Source organism: Ursus maritimus, unplaced genomic scaffold, assembly GCF_017311325.1.
Source record: "Ursus maritimus isolate PB19 unplaced genomic scaffold, ASM1731132v1 scaffold_18, whole genome shotgun sequence".
Lineage (NCBI taxonomy): Eukaryota > Metazoa > Chordata > Mammalia > Carnivora > Ursidae > Ursus > Ursus maritimus.
In genome coordinates this window covers 39,799,089-39,814,658 of record NW_024424230.1, presented here as the reverse complement: position 1 = coordinate 39,814,658, position 15,570 = coordinate 39,799,089, and the positions used below count along the sequence as shown (strand labels likewise).

The window sequence follows — 15,570 nt, the reverse complement described above, 5'->3', positions numbered from 1 at the left end:
AATGTGTATGCTGGTATAAAGATATATATTTGTACCCAGTTATCGAAACATACAATACACATACTCACTCATGTACTCATACAAACTGTTTTTAAGATAACTGCATATTCATTGTCCAAATTTAAAAAAGAAAAATGGAGACCATAAACTTTCACAGTGAAAGGAAAGTAAATTGTACCTGTTGAAGAAAAAGTGGGAAAGGACCCAAGGAATTCTCTAGCATTGAACAAGGAATAGGAGCCCATCTTCTCTTGGCACGTCTTAGAACTTTTTCTTTAGAATGCCTCTTCTTTAGTACCTCAATTTAGAACACAGGAAAAAAATAATAAAGTCCATGATTACTTTATCCACAAACATTGACACGCTGACACATCTCTCAGGAAGATTAACTGGAAAGGTGTAAGACCATGGTGGGAAACCAAACTAAATGTCAACACTGCAAAAAGATAACAAAAAATAGCGGTCCTGTTATCACATCAATCCTCTTGAGAAAATAATTTGGTACGAATATGGAAGAGAGAGATATGGAATTGGAAGCCTAGAAGCAAAATTAAAAAACCAAAAATAAAACCAACAACGTTACTGTTACCATACTGCCATGCAAAACCATGGGAGGAGAGAGATGCAAAGATAACGTGAGTGACCTTCTAAATCTAGCATATGCACCTTGCACTCACCAGCAACTAGGAAGAGCCAGGGACCAACAGAGAGATCTGTGTCAGAACGAGGAGAGAAAAATGGTGGTAACTCTCAAGCTGCTGCAGTGAATAATGGCTGATGGTTGAATAGAAATCATCTGGATCTTTGGTGTCAGAGTCTAATAAGCATGCATGAGGTTCCTCAACCTAAAATAGTCATCTACTTTTAAGACTACAAATTATGCTAAGATACGTATAGACCTCCAGAGACAGAGTTTCAAAATTTATTTTGGAAATCTATTCTACAGGAAACATTAAGAAATGCTTCTTTGTGTCTAATCTCAAGTTGTCATGCTGTAGCCTCCCAATTTCTCTGTTTATGTCCCAAATGAAAAGCAATTACAACCTAGAACAACTGATGAGGCAAAACCTTTTTTCCACCATTTGAACACTGCTAAGTTGTATGACGGTTTCCATTCTTCATCAAGCTGAACTATCCCACATTCTCTCTGATTCCACATCTTCCCTGATAATGTTACACCTGCAGAAAACAATTCATTATACTTCATTTTTATAGTCTGGTGTACCTTTGTTTGATGCTGTAAAAGAACAAGTATTTTCTTTTCTTCTTGGTTCTCAGTGTCATAAAGTAATATGGTAAAACTTCTCTCCTCTGAGGACAAAAGAACAGCATTTGTTGTATAGACAGAACCATCTTCTAAAATTTGGAAATCAGGATCACTTGAATGAATTAGATTTGCAGATTGAAAGCACTCCTTCAGGTTAACTGTAGAAAATATACACAGCAATCGTTTGTAAGGTAAAACAAAACAATATATAGTATTAACAGCAATCTATGCATTTGGGGGTGGGGAGCCAAAAATTACATTGACACTTGTAAATGCTGCATTTTTAAGAGTACACATGAAACTATATGGTTAATTAAATTGTGCATAAACACATACATCACTCCTAATACCTACTTTATATCTGTTTAAAAAAGAGACATAAGGGGCGCCTGGGTGGCACAGCAGTTAAGAGTCTGCCTTCAGCTCAGGGTGTGATCCCGGCGTTATGGGATCGAGCCCCACATCAGGCTCTTCCTCTATGAGCCTGCTTCTTCCTCTCCCACTCCCCCTGCTTGTGTTCCCTCTCTCACTGGCTGTCTCTCTCTGTCGAATAAATAAGTAAATAAATCTTTAATGAATAAATAAATAAATAAATAAATAAATAAATAAGAGACATATGTCCTAAAATAAACGCATGTGAGTTCCAGTGTTTTAATATGTAAACCAACACCAAAAGAAGTTTTTCTTTATTAATGAAATTAGCTATAGAGGAACACATGAGAACTTAAGTTAAACAGAATCTAGAAAATTAATCAGCAGTTATTAAATTAAAATATTCAACTCTTTCCGTCTATTGTTAGAGTCATTATATTCTGTGTTCTCACTGGTCTGCTCTTTCCTTGTACATTTGAGTTATGTGAAAAAAATTAATTGATAAGGGGCTCTTGAGTGGCTCAGCTGGTTTAATGTGGGACTCTGGATTTCAGCTCAGGTCATGATCTCAGGGTTGTGGGATCCATGCTGAGTGTAGCCTGCGGATTCTCTCTCTCCCTCTGCCCCCACCTCTGCATTCTCTCTCTCTCTCTCTCTCTCAAAAAAAGTAATAATAATTAAAAGAAGCAATTTGTAGAAATATTTTTGTAAAATACCAAACTGTTTAACGGTTAAAATCCAAAAACAACGCCTTTAAACTCAAGAAATAGATTCAATACTATTTCTCAATTTCATAAAAGTATGTTATAACATATACCATCACACCCAGGTAGTATGAATATTAATACTTATTTATTACTCAAACTAAACCTTTTTATCTACTTCATTTAATCATGTTTTTCAATAAAGGACAATATTTCTTTTACTGGAATGACATTATATGTATTACAAATGATACTGTATTATATGAGTTTGTTTTTTTTTAAAGAATTTATTTATTTATTGGACAGAGATAGAGACAGCCAGCAAGAGAGGGAACACAAGCAGGGGGAGTGGGAGAGGAAGAAGCAGGCTCACAGCAGAGGAGCCTGATGTGGGGCTCGATCCCATAACGCCGGGATCACGCCCTGAGCCAAAGGCAGACGCCTAACCGCTGTGCTACCCAGGCGCCCCTGTATTATATGAGTTTTAACTATTAATTCCAATGCAGCTATCCTTCTAAAAATTACACTAATTTTACAAGACCATACCAAATAAGATTTATTACGCATTTTAGCAGTTTCTTACCTCTACCAACAAATTTCTCAGCATCTAGTTGGGAGGGAACATGTAATATGACTTTTCTGCAGGCATCACAGGTGAATGTTAAGATCTGAAACATCAAATCAGTATTATGCATTAGAAAAGATCCTTCTAATCTCTACATAGTTTATACAAATTAGAGATTGGTATAATTATAAATTAGTTTATACAACTAGCAGAATAAAATTTAAAAACATACACTGCAGTAGAAATCAGAACAGAATTGTATGGAGAGGAAGAATAAAACAAAAGACCAAGAGTCATGGCTCCCTCCTTCACAAAGCACATAAACTCCAAGAATTCCTTTCCCTCGTGGGTTCTGTTTCCTATTCTGCAAAAAGGAGGTAATAGTGCATTCACTAACTAATGCAGGGAGTATCTCGAGGAACGAATGACAACCGATGTGAGAGCACGAAAAACTTGGGTAGGCAGCACAGGTATGTGAATAGGAAAAACAACCAAAACCAAATTTACGGAGTCAGCAAAGTGTTTCAATTCATAGTCAACTGCCTGTGAACTATGGTACCAAATCAATAACATCTTAAGCAAAAACCCAATGCTTTAGAAAGAAGCATCCACTCATTTCACGGAGCGACTGGGAAATTATTTATCTATGACCCCACACAAACAAGCACATAACTTTGAAATATGAATTTATATTGAAGGCGCATCTTCTCACAAGTGACCAGTAAGGTCATTTTATAAAATATTTCACTTAAAATTTTTGAAATGAGTTAGTGATTTATGGTAACAAATTCCAATACAATATATATTTGAACACAGTGAAATGTAATTCTGTTCTTTCTAAAACTGTATAACGCATGCTTCTGAAAGATTCACCATTCTATAGTTTTGCAAAGGCTTTTGACCAAAAGGAAGAGGGCTGACTAGCACTGACACTGTATTTACAAAGTCTATAAACACAAATTAAAATAATCAAAATTTGGATTAAAATTTTTGTTTCTAATACACATTTTTATTTCCACTACAAATGCCAACATACATTTAATTAACCAATTTAAGTTATATAGGAAGGATCAGGCAAGGCAGTGATTACATGTCATGTGGAAATTAGGACGGAAGAGACTATTTGGATTGGAAATTGAAAGATGAGAAGAATGTTCACTGGCTGTATCGTCTTAGAACAGGAGTAAAATGAGACATGTGAGGATTCCAACTCAAGGTGGTTGAAAGCATGCATCTCCTTCCTCAGTCAACCAGCATTTACTGGTTGCTTACTACGTACAAGGCAGTGTTCAGCAGCGAACAAGCAAAGTCCTTGACCTCATAGAGATTACCTTATAGTGAGAGACAAAAAAACAAACACACAAAAGTCATATAATGCCAAGAGATAAATGTTTTGAGAAAAATAAAGCAGGGAGAAAAGGTGACAAAGGGAAGACCAGAGGCCTGAACAAAATGAGGAAGCAAACCAGCTCACTGGGAAAGTCTTCCCGGTGGAAGAAAGACCAGAACAAAGACGCTGGAAGGGGATTTTACCTGGTGTGTTAGAGGAACAAAAAGGCAGTCATGGTAGGAAAGCACAGTGAGGGAAGAGTGATACAAGAGGATATTAAAGGGACAGTCATGGGCATATCACATATGGTCTAAAGGACCATAGTAGGAGTGTAGCTTTTCTTCTGAGTGCAGAGAAGCAACCATAGGTTTAGAAGCTGTGGAGTGACATAATGTGGTGAGCATTTACACAGACTCATTCTGGTGGCCCTGTGAGAACAGCCTACATACAGGGGCGCCTGGGCAGCTCAGCGGATTAAGTGTCTGCCTTTGGCTCAGGTCATGATCCCGGGGTCCTGGGATCAAGTCCCACATCGGCCACCTTGGCTTCTCCCTCTGCCTGCCCCTCCCCCTGCTTGCGTGCGCTCTCTCTCTCACTCACTCTCTGACAAGTAAATAAATAAAATATTTTTTAAAGAGAGAGAGAGAACAGACTATACAGAAAAGCAAGAGTGTGAGCAAGACCAGTTGGGAGGTTCAGCAGAAATGTACGAGAGGCAGGATGGTGCCCTGGACTAAGGTGAAAAGAGCGGAGAAGGTGAAAAATGGCTGGATTAATTCAACACTTTAGAGAACAGTATCCTGGACATCCATTCATTCATGCATTTAACTAATATTTACTGAATGTCTCCTACGTACCAGACACAGAGCAGTAAACACGATTCTCACGAAACATTCAATTCAAGGGTGAGACAGTCATCATTTCAATAAAGTAGGACAAACGCTCGAGAGGTACAGGGTGCTATAGGACAGCAGGCGGGACCAGCCCCGCGCAAGAGCTGGGCGAGGTCACCTGGAGAGCGGCTGTCCATTAGCCACGTCAGCAGGAGGCAGAGCTTCCATGGTCCAAATACAGAAACGGCGTGTGTGAAGCCCAGAGATGACACAGGTCTGAAAACAAAATCTTGAAAGGCTGATGCTCACCGCACAAGAGGGACAAAGTGTAAAATGGATGCAGGGGTGCCTGCTGGCTCAGTCGGTAGAGCATGCGACTCTTGAACTCGGGGTTGTAAGTTCGAGCCCCACTTTGGGTGTAGAGATTACTTAAAAATAAAACCTTATGGGGTGCCTGGGTAGCTCAGTCGTTAAGTGTCTGCCTTTGGCTCAGGGCGTGATCCCAGCATTCTGGGATCAAGCCCCACATCAGGCTCCTATGCTGGGAGCCTGTTTCTGTCAAATAAATAAAATCTTTATAAATAAATAAATAAATAAATAAATAAATAAAACCTTATAAAAGAAATAAAAGAAAATGGATTCAGAGAAGTAGGTGTAGATTCTGAACAGTGTTAAACAAAATTTCTGGATCTTTTTTCCCCTAAAGATAGTAAGAAACCAAAGATTTGCTTTAAGTGGATAAATGACATAAGCAGCTTCCTACTGGAATAAGGTGAGTCTGAGCAGTGTGGAGAACGGATCAAGGGAGTAATTTTCATTTCCAATAACGGCAGCTAGGTCATTCGGGGGGAAAAAATGCCAAAACGAAAAATGATGGATATGTTTTTTTGTTAACCGTCCTAACCCATCTAGCAAAGAACTGCTAGGCAGAAACAGAGATCAAGTTCACAGAGTGGTAATCAGACACCACTTCTGATCTGAAAAAACTAGCCTCTGGTTGTCTGGCCTCAATAAAACAGAAGAAAATCAAAGCACAGGCCTGCCTAAGATCTAAGATCTAAAAGAAAGGCTTCCACATTAATCTGGGACCCCAAAGTAAAGCCTTCGCTGTAGAGGGATCCTGAAGCAAACTGGTCCTTGAATGGATTTGTGGTCTACGTTCACCTTACTCGCTTGGTCTGAGAACAGTAAGCCACTGATTAGTTTAAAGAAGGCCTGGCATGTAATCACCACCATAGGTGCTGAAAGACATTTCACCAAATTCAATAACGATCCTTAGATTACCAAAAAAAAAAAAAAAAAAAAAAAGCCCCCCAAGGAAGTTAATAAGTACTTCTTCAATATTTTTATTATTATTTATTAATAATTTTTAAATCATATTATGTTATAATCACAACATCTACAGGAAAGCATTAGCAGCAGCCCCGCTAAACTCAGAAACAACATAGACTTTTCAAGGTCATCATTTACAGTTAACATTACATTAAAATCTATCAGGCAAGAGGGAAATGTTAGATGACATATGGATTGGAAAGGAAGAAGTAAAAAAAAAAATCTCTATTTGCATTTGATATGACTACTTGAAAACTCGAAATCAACTAATAAACTACTATAAAACAATAAGAAAATTTCAGTAAGGGAGCAGCAGAAACAACTATTAAAATACAGAAATCTTAGTCTTTATACACATAAATACAAGTTAAATATAATGAAAAGGAAGAAATCATTTTCAAAAGCAATAAGAAGTTAAAAGGCCAAGGAGTAAACTTAACAAGAAACATGTAAAGCCTACTTGAGAAAAATCTGAAAACACTTCTGAAGGACAGGAAGGTAGACTCACACAAAAAGAAAGATATATCATTATTGTGGATAGAAAAAATATCAGTATAAATATATCAATTTCCACTAAGTTAAATTGTAAATTTCATGATGTTAATAAAAATCTTAACAGTATTTTTTCTGGAACTAGACATGCCGATTTAAAAGGTCAGAAGGAAAAATAATTAACTAAGAATAGACAGGAAAATTATGAAAAAGAAAAGCAATGATCGGATATTAGACCTAACATATTTAAAAATTCTATGAAGTCTCAATAATTAAAACTGCGGTGTTATATATGAATAGGCAGAAACACATTATGCATAAAAATTGGAAAAGAAGAAGTAAAACAGTTTCTATTTGCATTTGTTATAACTGTATACGGTCCATAAGTGTTGTAACTTTGTTACATTCACCAACAATTTATAGTTCCTATTTTGCCTCATTCTTGCCCATGCCGTGTGTTGTCAAACTTTTGAATGTTTGCCAAATGAGGAACATGTCATTGAAGTTTAACTACATCTTTTCTTATTATGAGTGAGGCTGAAATATTTGTATGGGCCATTTTTATTACTTTATGGGACTTTTTCATATCCATGTTCATGTTAGACTATTCGATTTATAAGACTCTTTATATACTTGTAGATAAGCCTTTTAAAATATGATCTGCAATTTTTTTCCAATTTGTTACCTCTGACTTTGCTTATAATATTTTTGTGTATTTTATGACGTGGTTTGTGCTTTTTGCCATGGACACAGTGTGTGTGTACCTTGATATAATTGATTTATATTATTTCTAATATTTATAATATATTTATATTAATGATTATAATTTGATATAATTGGTTTTCTCAACATTAATAAATGGCTTTTGAAATCTAAGCCACATGAACCATAAATAGACCTTTTGACTCCAAACTTAAATAGGAATCCATCATGTTTTCTTCTATTAACTGTATGGTATATGTTACATTTAAACCTTTCATCCGTTTGGACTTTTCTGTGTTCTGCACAAGTTATGGGTTCGATCTTATCTTTTGCTAAATGACTGCCTAGATCAAGTAGTCTCATACTATATACACATCATATCATATCATATCATATAACGTAACATATCATACCATATAGAACATGCTATATAATTTATAATAAGTATATTATACTTAGTATACTTAGTATACTATATTTAGTATAGTACTATACTACTATGTGTGTGTGTGTGTATATATATATCTATATATCCTCAATGATGTGATATGCCATCCATTATAAAATAGCTTTCCATCTCATCATGTACAACCTTTATGGAGGGGTAAAGGAGCTGATAATATCGACCAAAAGTACAGAGTCACTTATACTTTTATCTGGCAATCCCATTTCTGGTAATCTATTCTACTCTATTCATACACCTGCACATACATGAAATGACATATATACACAAGTTTATTCACTATGACATTATTTGTAATAGCAAAAAGTAATAGCAGAAGTGATGGATAGAAGCAGAAATATCCATAAGATATTTCTGAATGTAGACTTAATGGGACTTAATGATGGATTTGGGGAGGGGAGCAATGAGGAAGAAAAAGCAAACAGCTTCCAGACATCCTACCTGAGCAACAAGGTGTATGGCAGTGTCATTCACGGAAATACAGGATGTGAGAAGAAAAGCAACATTGTTTGAGAAGATAATAACTGCTGTGTCCCACCTCATACTAGGCAGAAATAAAGACTTATTGTTCAATGAAAACATCGCAACTAACAAAATAAATTTCGTATAAGGAGGCACCTGTATGATATTTCACGGACAGGACCTAGAATAGGAGAGCCTGATTCTGAGTAATCAGGAACAGGAAGGTCAAAAGAAAAAAGGGGAGTGAATTTCAATAAAGGCACAAGCTATAGGGTAGAATTGTGTAAGGAATGGTTTATATTTAGCAATATCCCTTATGAGCTTAGAGAGGGAGCAGCCTCATTAGATGTTTAAGCAGAAACCAGAGTTCAAGTGGTTAAGACACGTGTGAGGTAAGGCAGTGTTAGGAAGCAGGGCGAAGCTGATTTGTGGAATGGTGATGGATTAATTGGGTGCGCGGAGAGGAGGAAATGTAAAGGGTGTTCCCCCAGTGAATAGGAATTATTCACTCTTACTTAATAATATCTTCTACTCAAATGCTCTTTACACATCCATCATACTTGAGGCTCACAAGCACAAGAATCATCTGAGGCTGGCAGGACTTTGCCCCGACATGCACACGCGAACACCAGAACAACTAGGAGAACTCACACCACGCCTTCCAGCTAGAATACAGCAGGATGAGGGGTGCAGCCAGAGCCAGAGCTTTTTTTCTATTTATCCCACTTCTGGCCAGTCCACCTCTGAAGCTAAGAAAAGTCACCTTCAGTTTATTCACTTTATCGCCTTTCTTCTAGAAAGGATCTGAGATCACATATAAAGTTTTGTGTGTAAGTATACGCAAAGCAATGCTATTTATTGCCCATAACTATTACTGTCCATGCTTAATTACCCCTTTTCCTTCAAAGAACAATGGCCAGTGGTTTAAAAAGAAGCGGCAACTTTATTAGGGATCTAACCAAAGTCATTTCTTTGTCATCGACTACATGTTGTGACCGTTATTTATTCCATTCTTGGTTTTCTCAACTGTAAAATATTCATCGCTGAGCACTTGGCCCTTTCTATGATACTAATGTGCCCTGGGAATTTAAGAGTTTGAAGTCCATAGAACTCCTAGAGAAAGACATTGTAATGACAGCACTACAATTTCATGACTTTAAAATTTAAGGAATTCACTGTAAACTAAGAGCGGTTGAGAAGTGAAATTACCCAAATATTTCATGCCCCCCAGCTCCAGCATTCCCAGAAGGAATCTTCCTGCTGCCTGTTCTCCAGGTTTGTCCCCTTGTCTTTCAGGGACTTGAGCTCCAGCACCTGGGGCTCCACGAGAAAGGACACTACCGGGTTGAGCACTTTCTGGCACCTGGTCTATTTAATTTTTCTCTTCCTAGGGACTCAGGAAGTCCAGTCTGGGAAACCTCTGATCCCAAACTCTCCCAGGGGCTGTCCCTTGGCACTGAATTCCTGTACCTTCTGCCTCCCCCGGCCATGGAATGCCAGGCTTTTCTGCCTGGGAGGGGAACCGTCCGTCCCCAGATAAAACCACCCCTTTTCACTCTCAGGTTTGGGTGGGTGAGGTCATTGCTACTGTGTTCTTTAAAGTGGGAAAGAAGTTAGAGCGAGAGTGCATAGGAGAAGAATCCAGAAGCCTCTGTGCACCAGAGATCCGGGCAAACATTTCCCTAAAGATTAAAGGGGGTGGCAACCGCACACAGTGACACTGGGAACTATACGGAGGGTCACCTAGGGCCCGCCCCTCTACCGTTTCCGGGCGCGAGTGTCGAGACCACTCCTCTACACACATGCACACATGCACACACACAGGCACTGAGAGCAACCCCCGGAAAGGCGCGTCGTCCTCCCTCCGACCCAAGGGCGAGCACTTTCCGTCGCGTCCGCCCGGCGTTCCCCTTAGCCGTGGCCGGAACGCGGCACCGAGGCAGTAGCAGACCGCGCTTTCCCCGGGAACGGCAGAGGCACGGAGGAGCCGCGCTCCCCGCTCGTCCCCAGAGGCCACGGTTTTGGATGGGCGGCTGCAGCTGGCGTCTGCGTCTCTGTCTGCCTGCGCTGATTGCATCTACGGATGACACCCTTCTCCTCCCCTCGGGAGCGCGGCGCCCAGGTCGCGAACCTCTTTCTGGCAACCTTCCCCCATTCCAACAACTCCACACGTTCAACCGGCCGGCGACCCATTAACCTCCGCTTTGCCCGCCACCCACCCCACCCCGCACCCCTGCTCCCAGAATTTCCCCTGGCGCCCCCATCCCGCGGAGCCCGCCCCTGGGAGCCGGCCGGCCACTCACCGTGAGGGTCAGCAGCAGTTGCCGGCAGAGGGCTCCGCTCCGGGAGCGTGTGGGGCGCGCGGGCGCCATGGGAGCGCTCTGGGACAGGTCGCCGGAGAGGCGGCCGGAGGCCGGGGCGGGAAGGCTCGGCGGGGCCAAAGGCCGCGGCCGGAGTGCAGGCTGGGCCGGCCGCGCAGGGCGAGCGCGAGGCACAGGAGGTGGCGCGCAGGGGAGAGGCGCTTTTCCTCTGGCTTTCTCTGAAGCGCCTGCCTCGCACCCAAGGGGCTTTTCCTCCGGCCGAGGGTGGGGCTCCAGGCGCGTCCGAAAGACACCGATCGGCCCCTCCTTGGTATTTTCTCAAGTCCTCATTTCTTTAAGAGCGCAACAGGTGGGAACACCCTCTCGCCGCCACCCTTTTACCTGCGCTAGGTGTTTCTCAGCCCCGGACGCCACCTATATGCCCCATCTCGCCCCCCCGCCCCGGTGTCCGCCTGGAAGATTAGCAGCTGGCCCTGCCCAGCAGAAGCCCTGACTGTACGAAGACTCACTCGCCGGGCGCGGCGGGCCGCGGGAAGGGGGCGCGGGCCTGGGCGCGCTCCCGCGCCCCGGCTCCGCCCCGCGCGCTGCCCTTTCGGCCCGCCGCTCCGAGGTCAGAGACCGCCGGAGCCCGAGAGGTCGGGTTTTCCCACCCAGCTTCCTAAGGCCTCCCTGCTAGAGAGGAACTCCAGGAACTCGCTGGGGTACATTTACGGCGGACATCCCAAGCGCAGTGCAGACAGGGTTTTCCTCTGCCTTTTGGGGGGTCTTGTTTTTGTTTTTAGAAATGTCACGGCCAGTACAGCAGTGATGCAAGAAAATTAACCAAAAATCAAAGACATTAATCAAGGGATTCCAGGCTACAAAAAATTAACAACATCAAGGGTAAGTTACAACAGAAAACGCATCGCTTCAGATCTTAGACGTTAACTAAATGTGCGCTACCGCTGTTCTCCGAGACCCTCCCTTGTTCCAAATGAAAGCCATCCACTGACCTTCTTATACCTATCTCCTAAATTGAACTCCTGGACATTTCCTGGCGATTTCTCTCTTCCTTTCCTACCACCAAAACCAGAGTTTGTAGTAAGAAAAGAAAAAGAATGGGATACAATTTATGTTTGGTTTGCAATGTACTTAGACGAGGTGAATTACCTCTGGCCTTAACCTGGAAGATTAAAATTTGAAAGCAGTAAGTATCCTTAGGCTCTCCAGAGAACAATGACAGGGCGTTCTGACTCATCCTCCTGCACCTCTTTTCAACGACTGGCTTAAACCAGGAAAGTCTGACCACAAAGGAGAAACTAGCCTGTTCCATTTCATTTGGTTTGTCTCCTCTGGGATGTTTGGAGAAACCTGTTTGAAAAGCCAACTGTGCCACTCGCATCATTTCAGTTCCTAAAAACCTGTACCATCTTATACCATTATACACAGAGCCAAAATTATTATACTACTGACCACAGAGTTAAACTCGAAAGTAATGTCAAACACTACATGGCTTGTACTCTATGTCTTAGTCCCATGCTCTATTTTATTAATGAATGACACATGATGAGCAGTTCTGTTATTTCCGTGACCACAAAATTTATCATTGAACCTTTGCTAGTAAAATGAGCCTGGGTCATCGGCATGAGACTATAGTTGACATGCTTCTGTTTCCATGTTTTTTAACCCTCATGTTTTTCCAGCAATGATTTCATAAACACACCTCATCCTATTAATGACATCATGATCTCTAGCATGAAGCTCTCCAGAGGATAGAGAAACAAGTTAGTTTCAGGTTCTAGAAATGTACTCAGGCTATCATCATAGTCCTTGACAATAGGATATTTCCAAACTCTTACCTACCCTTCAACCCCTAATGCCTTAAGGGTAGCTTACGTTTTTCCTCATTCCAGAGAAGGGTGGAAGAGCAATATGAAAAGAATTCATCTTAGATATTTATTTTCATCTTTCACACTAATTGAGGCTATTAAAATGGTGATGGGGGGTATTGTGACTTTTTTTAAACAAAGGAATGAAATGTAAGGGACTTCCTCTCAGCAAGTTGCCCAATTTATTTAATGTATTTAGATTAGACTGTATGGTCACTGAAATGGATTCCTCAATAATACAATTTTGAAATATCAGGTATAAATTTGAATAGACAATGAAATGGGTGTAGAATTTTTTTTTTTTTAAGAATGTCTTTTGGGGGGATGCCTGGGTGGCTCAGTCTGTTAAGTGTCTGCCTTCAGCTCAGGTCATGATCTCAGGGCCCTGGGATCCAGCCCAGTGTCTTAGAGCTCCCTGCTCAGCGGGGAGTCTGCTTCTCCCCTCCCCACCTCCCACCTCCACTCCTGTGCTTGCGCCTGTGATCTCTCTCTCTCTCTCTCAAATAAATAAAGAATAATAATAATTAAAAAAAGGTCTTTTGGCTCTGAGGATGACTGCTGACTTGAACTGGTTTTCCAGCATGCTCTAGCAAAGCTTGCACCAGACCAAAGTTCAGGAACAGCTTAAAGGAAGTCGCAATTAAGTAAGGTAATTAAATACTGGATGCCGTCTATGGTCACTTCCACTTCTAAAATTAAATTACTTAGACTTCTTGTGGCTGATTTTTTGAAAAGGTCGGCTGGAAATGGATGTTTATTTCTACATGGAAAATCAGAATCAGAGTTGTCCTTACAGAGATGAACAAACAGCAACCCCAGCTCCCTGGTTCCTGTTCTACCAGTACCCACCTCAGACGCTGGTCTAGGGACGAACCCCAGGGCCAAGTAGCTCCCCACAGGCAAATCCTTCAACCCCTTTCCCTCAGCGTGACCCCCAGACCTTGTCTGACCCAAATGGATCAAGTAGGCAACACTAAGGTGAAATGCCACAGTCGGCGCTGTGGTGCACTTTCTGAAAATTTAGGCCGTTTTTTCGTAAGAAGAATCCTTTTATATAATGGGAGAAAAGTTTTTTTAAATGTTATTGTCCAACAAATAATTTTTTTATTTTTTTAATGCTGTCTATATTTCTTTGATGTTCTTTTCAAAATTGGCCTCAATAAAGCATAGTGTACTAATCAACTCAGTTTCCATGACATTTCAAAGTATATTTTTTAGCTAAAGGGATAAAGTGTGAAATAAATTATAAATCAATTCTTATTACAGTACTTTTGACTTAATAAACCCTCAATAAAAACAAGCCAATGAAAGAATTTTGAGGCAGTTGTGTTGAACATGACCAGAGTTGGTCCCTGACACCTGCTACACTTTTAATAGATGCCATTGATATACAACCCCCAGGAGTGCAATGAGCAAACATACAAAAATGTAAAATTACAAAATTTTCATTTGTTTACCTTACTAATTAACTCATTTGACAAGTTTTATTGGGAACCTACTATGTCTCAGGCGTTGTTCTTGGCATTGGGAATCCTGTGGTGAACAAGACAGGGAAACACGTAGGGAAAAATAAAATAACTGGGTAGGACAAGAAGCATGTTCCATTGAGATATAGATCCTGCTGACTCCTTTGTAGAAGAAGAGAAGATTAATCTCAAGTTAAGTACAAAATGCTGGATAAATAGCATCCTATAAGGATGAAAAAATAACCGATATAAACATCGTGTGTTAAATCTGTTCATGGATCAGGAAATGTTACCCACTGCTTAAAAGGAGCTAGAGAACGGAAATGCACTGTGCGGTGAGATGGCCCAGCCTAGAGCATACTTGCTCCTGGCTTCTTGCACAGCAGTGTGTCCTGTTTTCTTCTTCCCTTGCTGGCTGTGCCCATGCAGTCTCCGTGGCTAACTCCTGCTCTGACTCCTAAATATTGATGCACAAACACATCTGTATTTTTTTTCAGACCTTTGCACTCAGGCCCTTTCTACCATAGGTGCTCTGTACATGCTCTTTCCTCTCCTGGAACTTTCTTCCAACTCCCTAGCCTGGTTACTTCCCGTCCACCCTACAAATATTACCTTTTATTTTCTCCTCTACCAGGTCAAATTCTAGAAGTCAAGCCTTCCTCCTTAAACAGCTCCTCTTGTTTACAGTACTTGTCACAAGTACAACGTTAAATTTGTTTGAATAATTATTTGACTAATGTTTGTTTCTCATCCAAGATGGTGTGGTTTCAGGACTTCAGTGACTTGCTTCTTCTGGCTCAACCTTGCATCTCCAGCTCTACCCATCATGAATCCCTGCCCATAGGCACCTAGTAAGTATGTGTTGTATGAGCGAGTAAATGAATGAATAAATGAGTAATGCCTGAGCACTTTTTTGATCAGTAATTCTTTGTTTTCCTTTCTCTATTTTTAATATTTATTGGCCTATTAAAGCGATGTCTCGGATCCAATTTAGCAGGATGAGAGTTCCTAATCTGATCTCATGCATGATGGACATGTATTAGCATATTTGTTAAAATGTGTGATGGGCCTATCAAGATTTCTAGTGTGTTTTTTGGGCACAAAAACAGATAAATATCCTAATGAATTTTAACTTAGAGACCAGTGCATATGTGGGAACTTAATATCTGATAAAGTGGGGATAGCACACACCATTGAGAAGAGGGGAGATTACTTAGTGGTGGCATTAGGAAAACTGAATCATTATTGGAGAAAAACAAAACGGATTCCCTACTAAACACCACATACAAAGCGGCCTTCAGATGGTTTAAACTTTCCTGTGGTGACAAAGACATAAAGTCCACGGAAGATGATATAGAGAATATCTGTGTGACCCAGAGGTAGGGAAAGATTT

At 40.8% G+C, this 15,570-nt stretch overlaps 1 protein-coding gene across 1 annotated transcript in view; it reads right to left on the bottom strand.

The window, feature by feature from the left end:
• The window catches only part of DSC2 (desmocollin 2), a 33,362-nt gene extending 22,104 nt beyond the window's left edge, over positions 1–11,258 (bottom strand). Inside the window, exons 1-4 of the mRNA XM_040632617.1 lie at positions 10,826–11,258; positions 2,927–3,011; positions 1,226–1,425; positions 179–298 (exon numbers count right to left, since the gene is read on the bottom strand). Of these exons, the coding sequence (XP_040488551.1) occupies positions 179–298; positions 1,226–1,425; positions 2,927–3,011; positions 10,826–10,894 (474 nt within the window). The 5' untranslated portion in view covers positions 10,895–11,258. The remainder of the gene's footprint in view (positions 1–178; positions 299–1,225; positions 1,426–2,926; positions 3,012–10,825) is intronic.
• Positions 11,259–15,570: the final 4,312 nt, after the last annotated feature.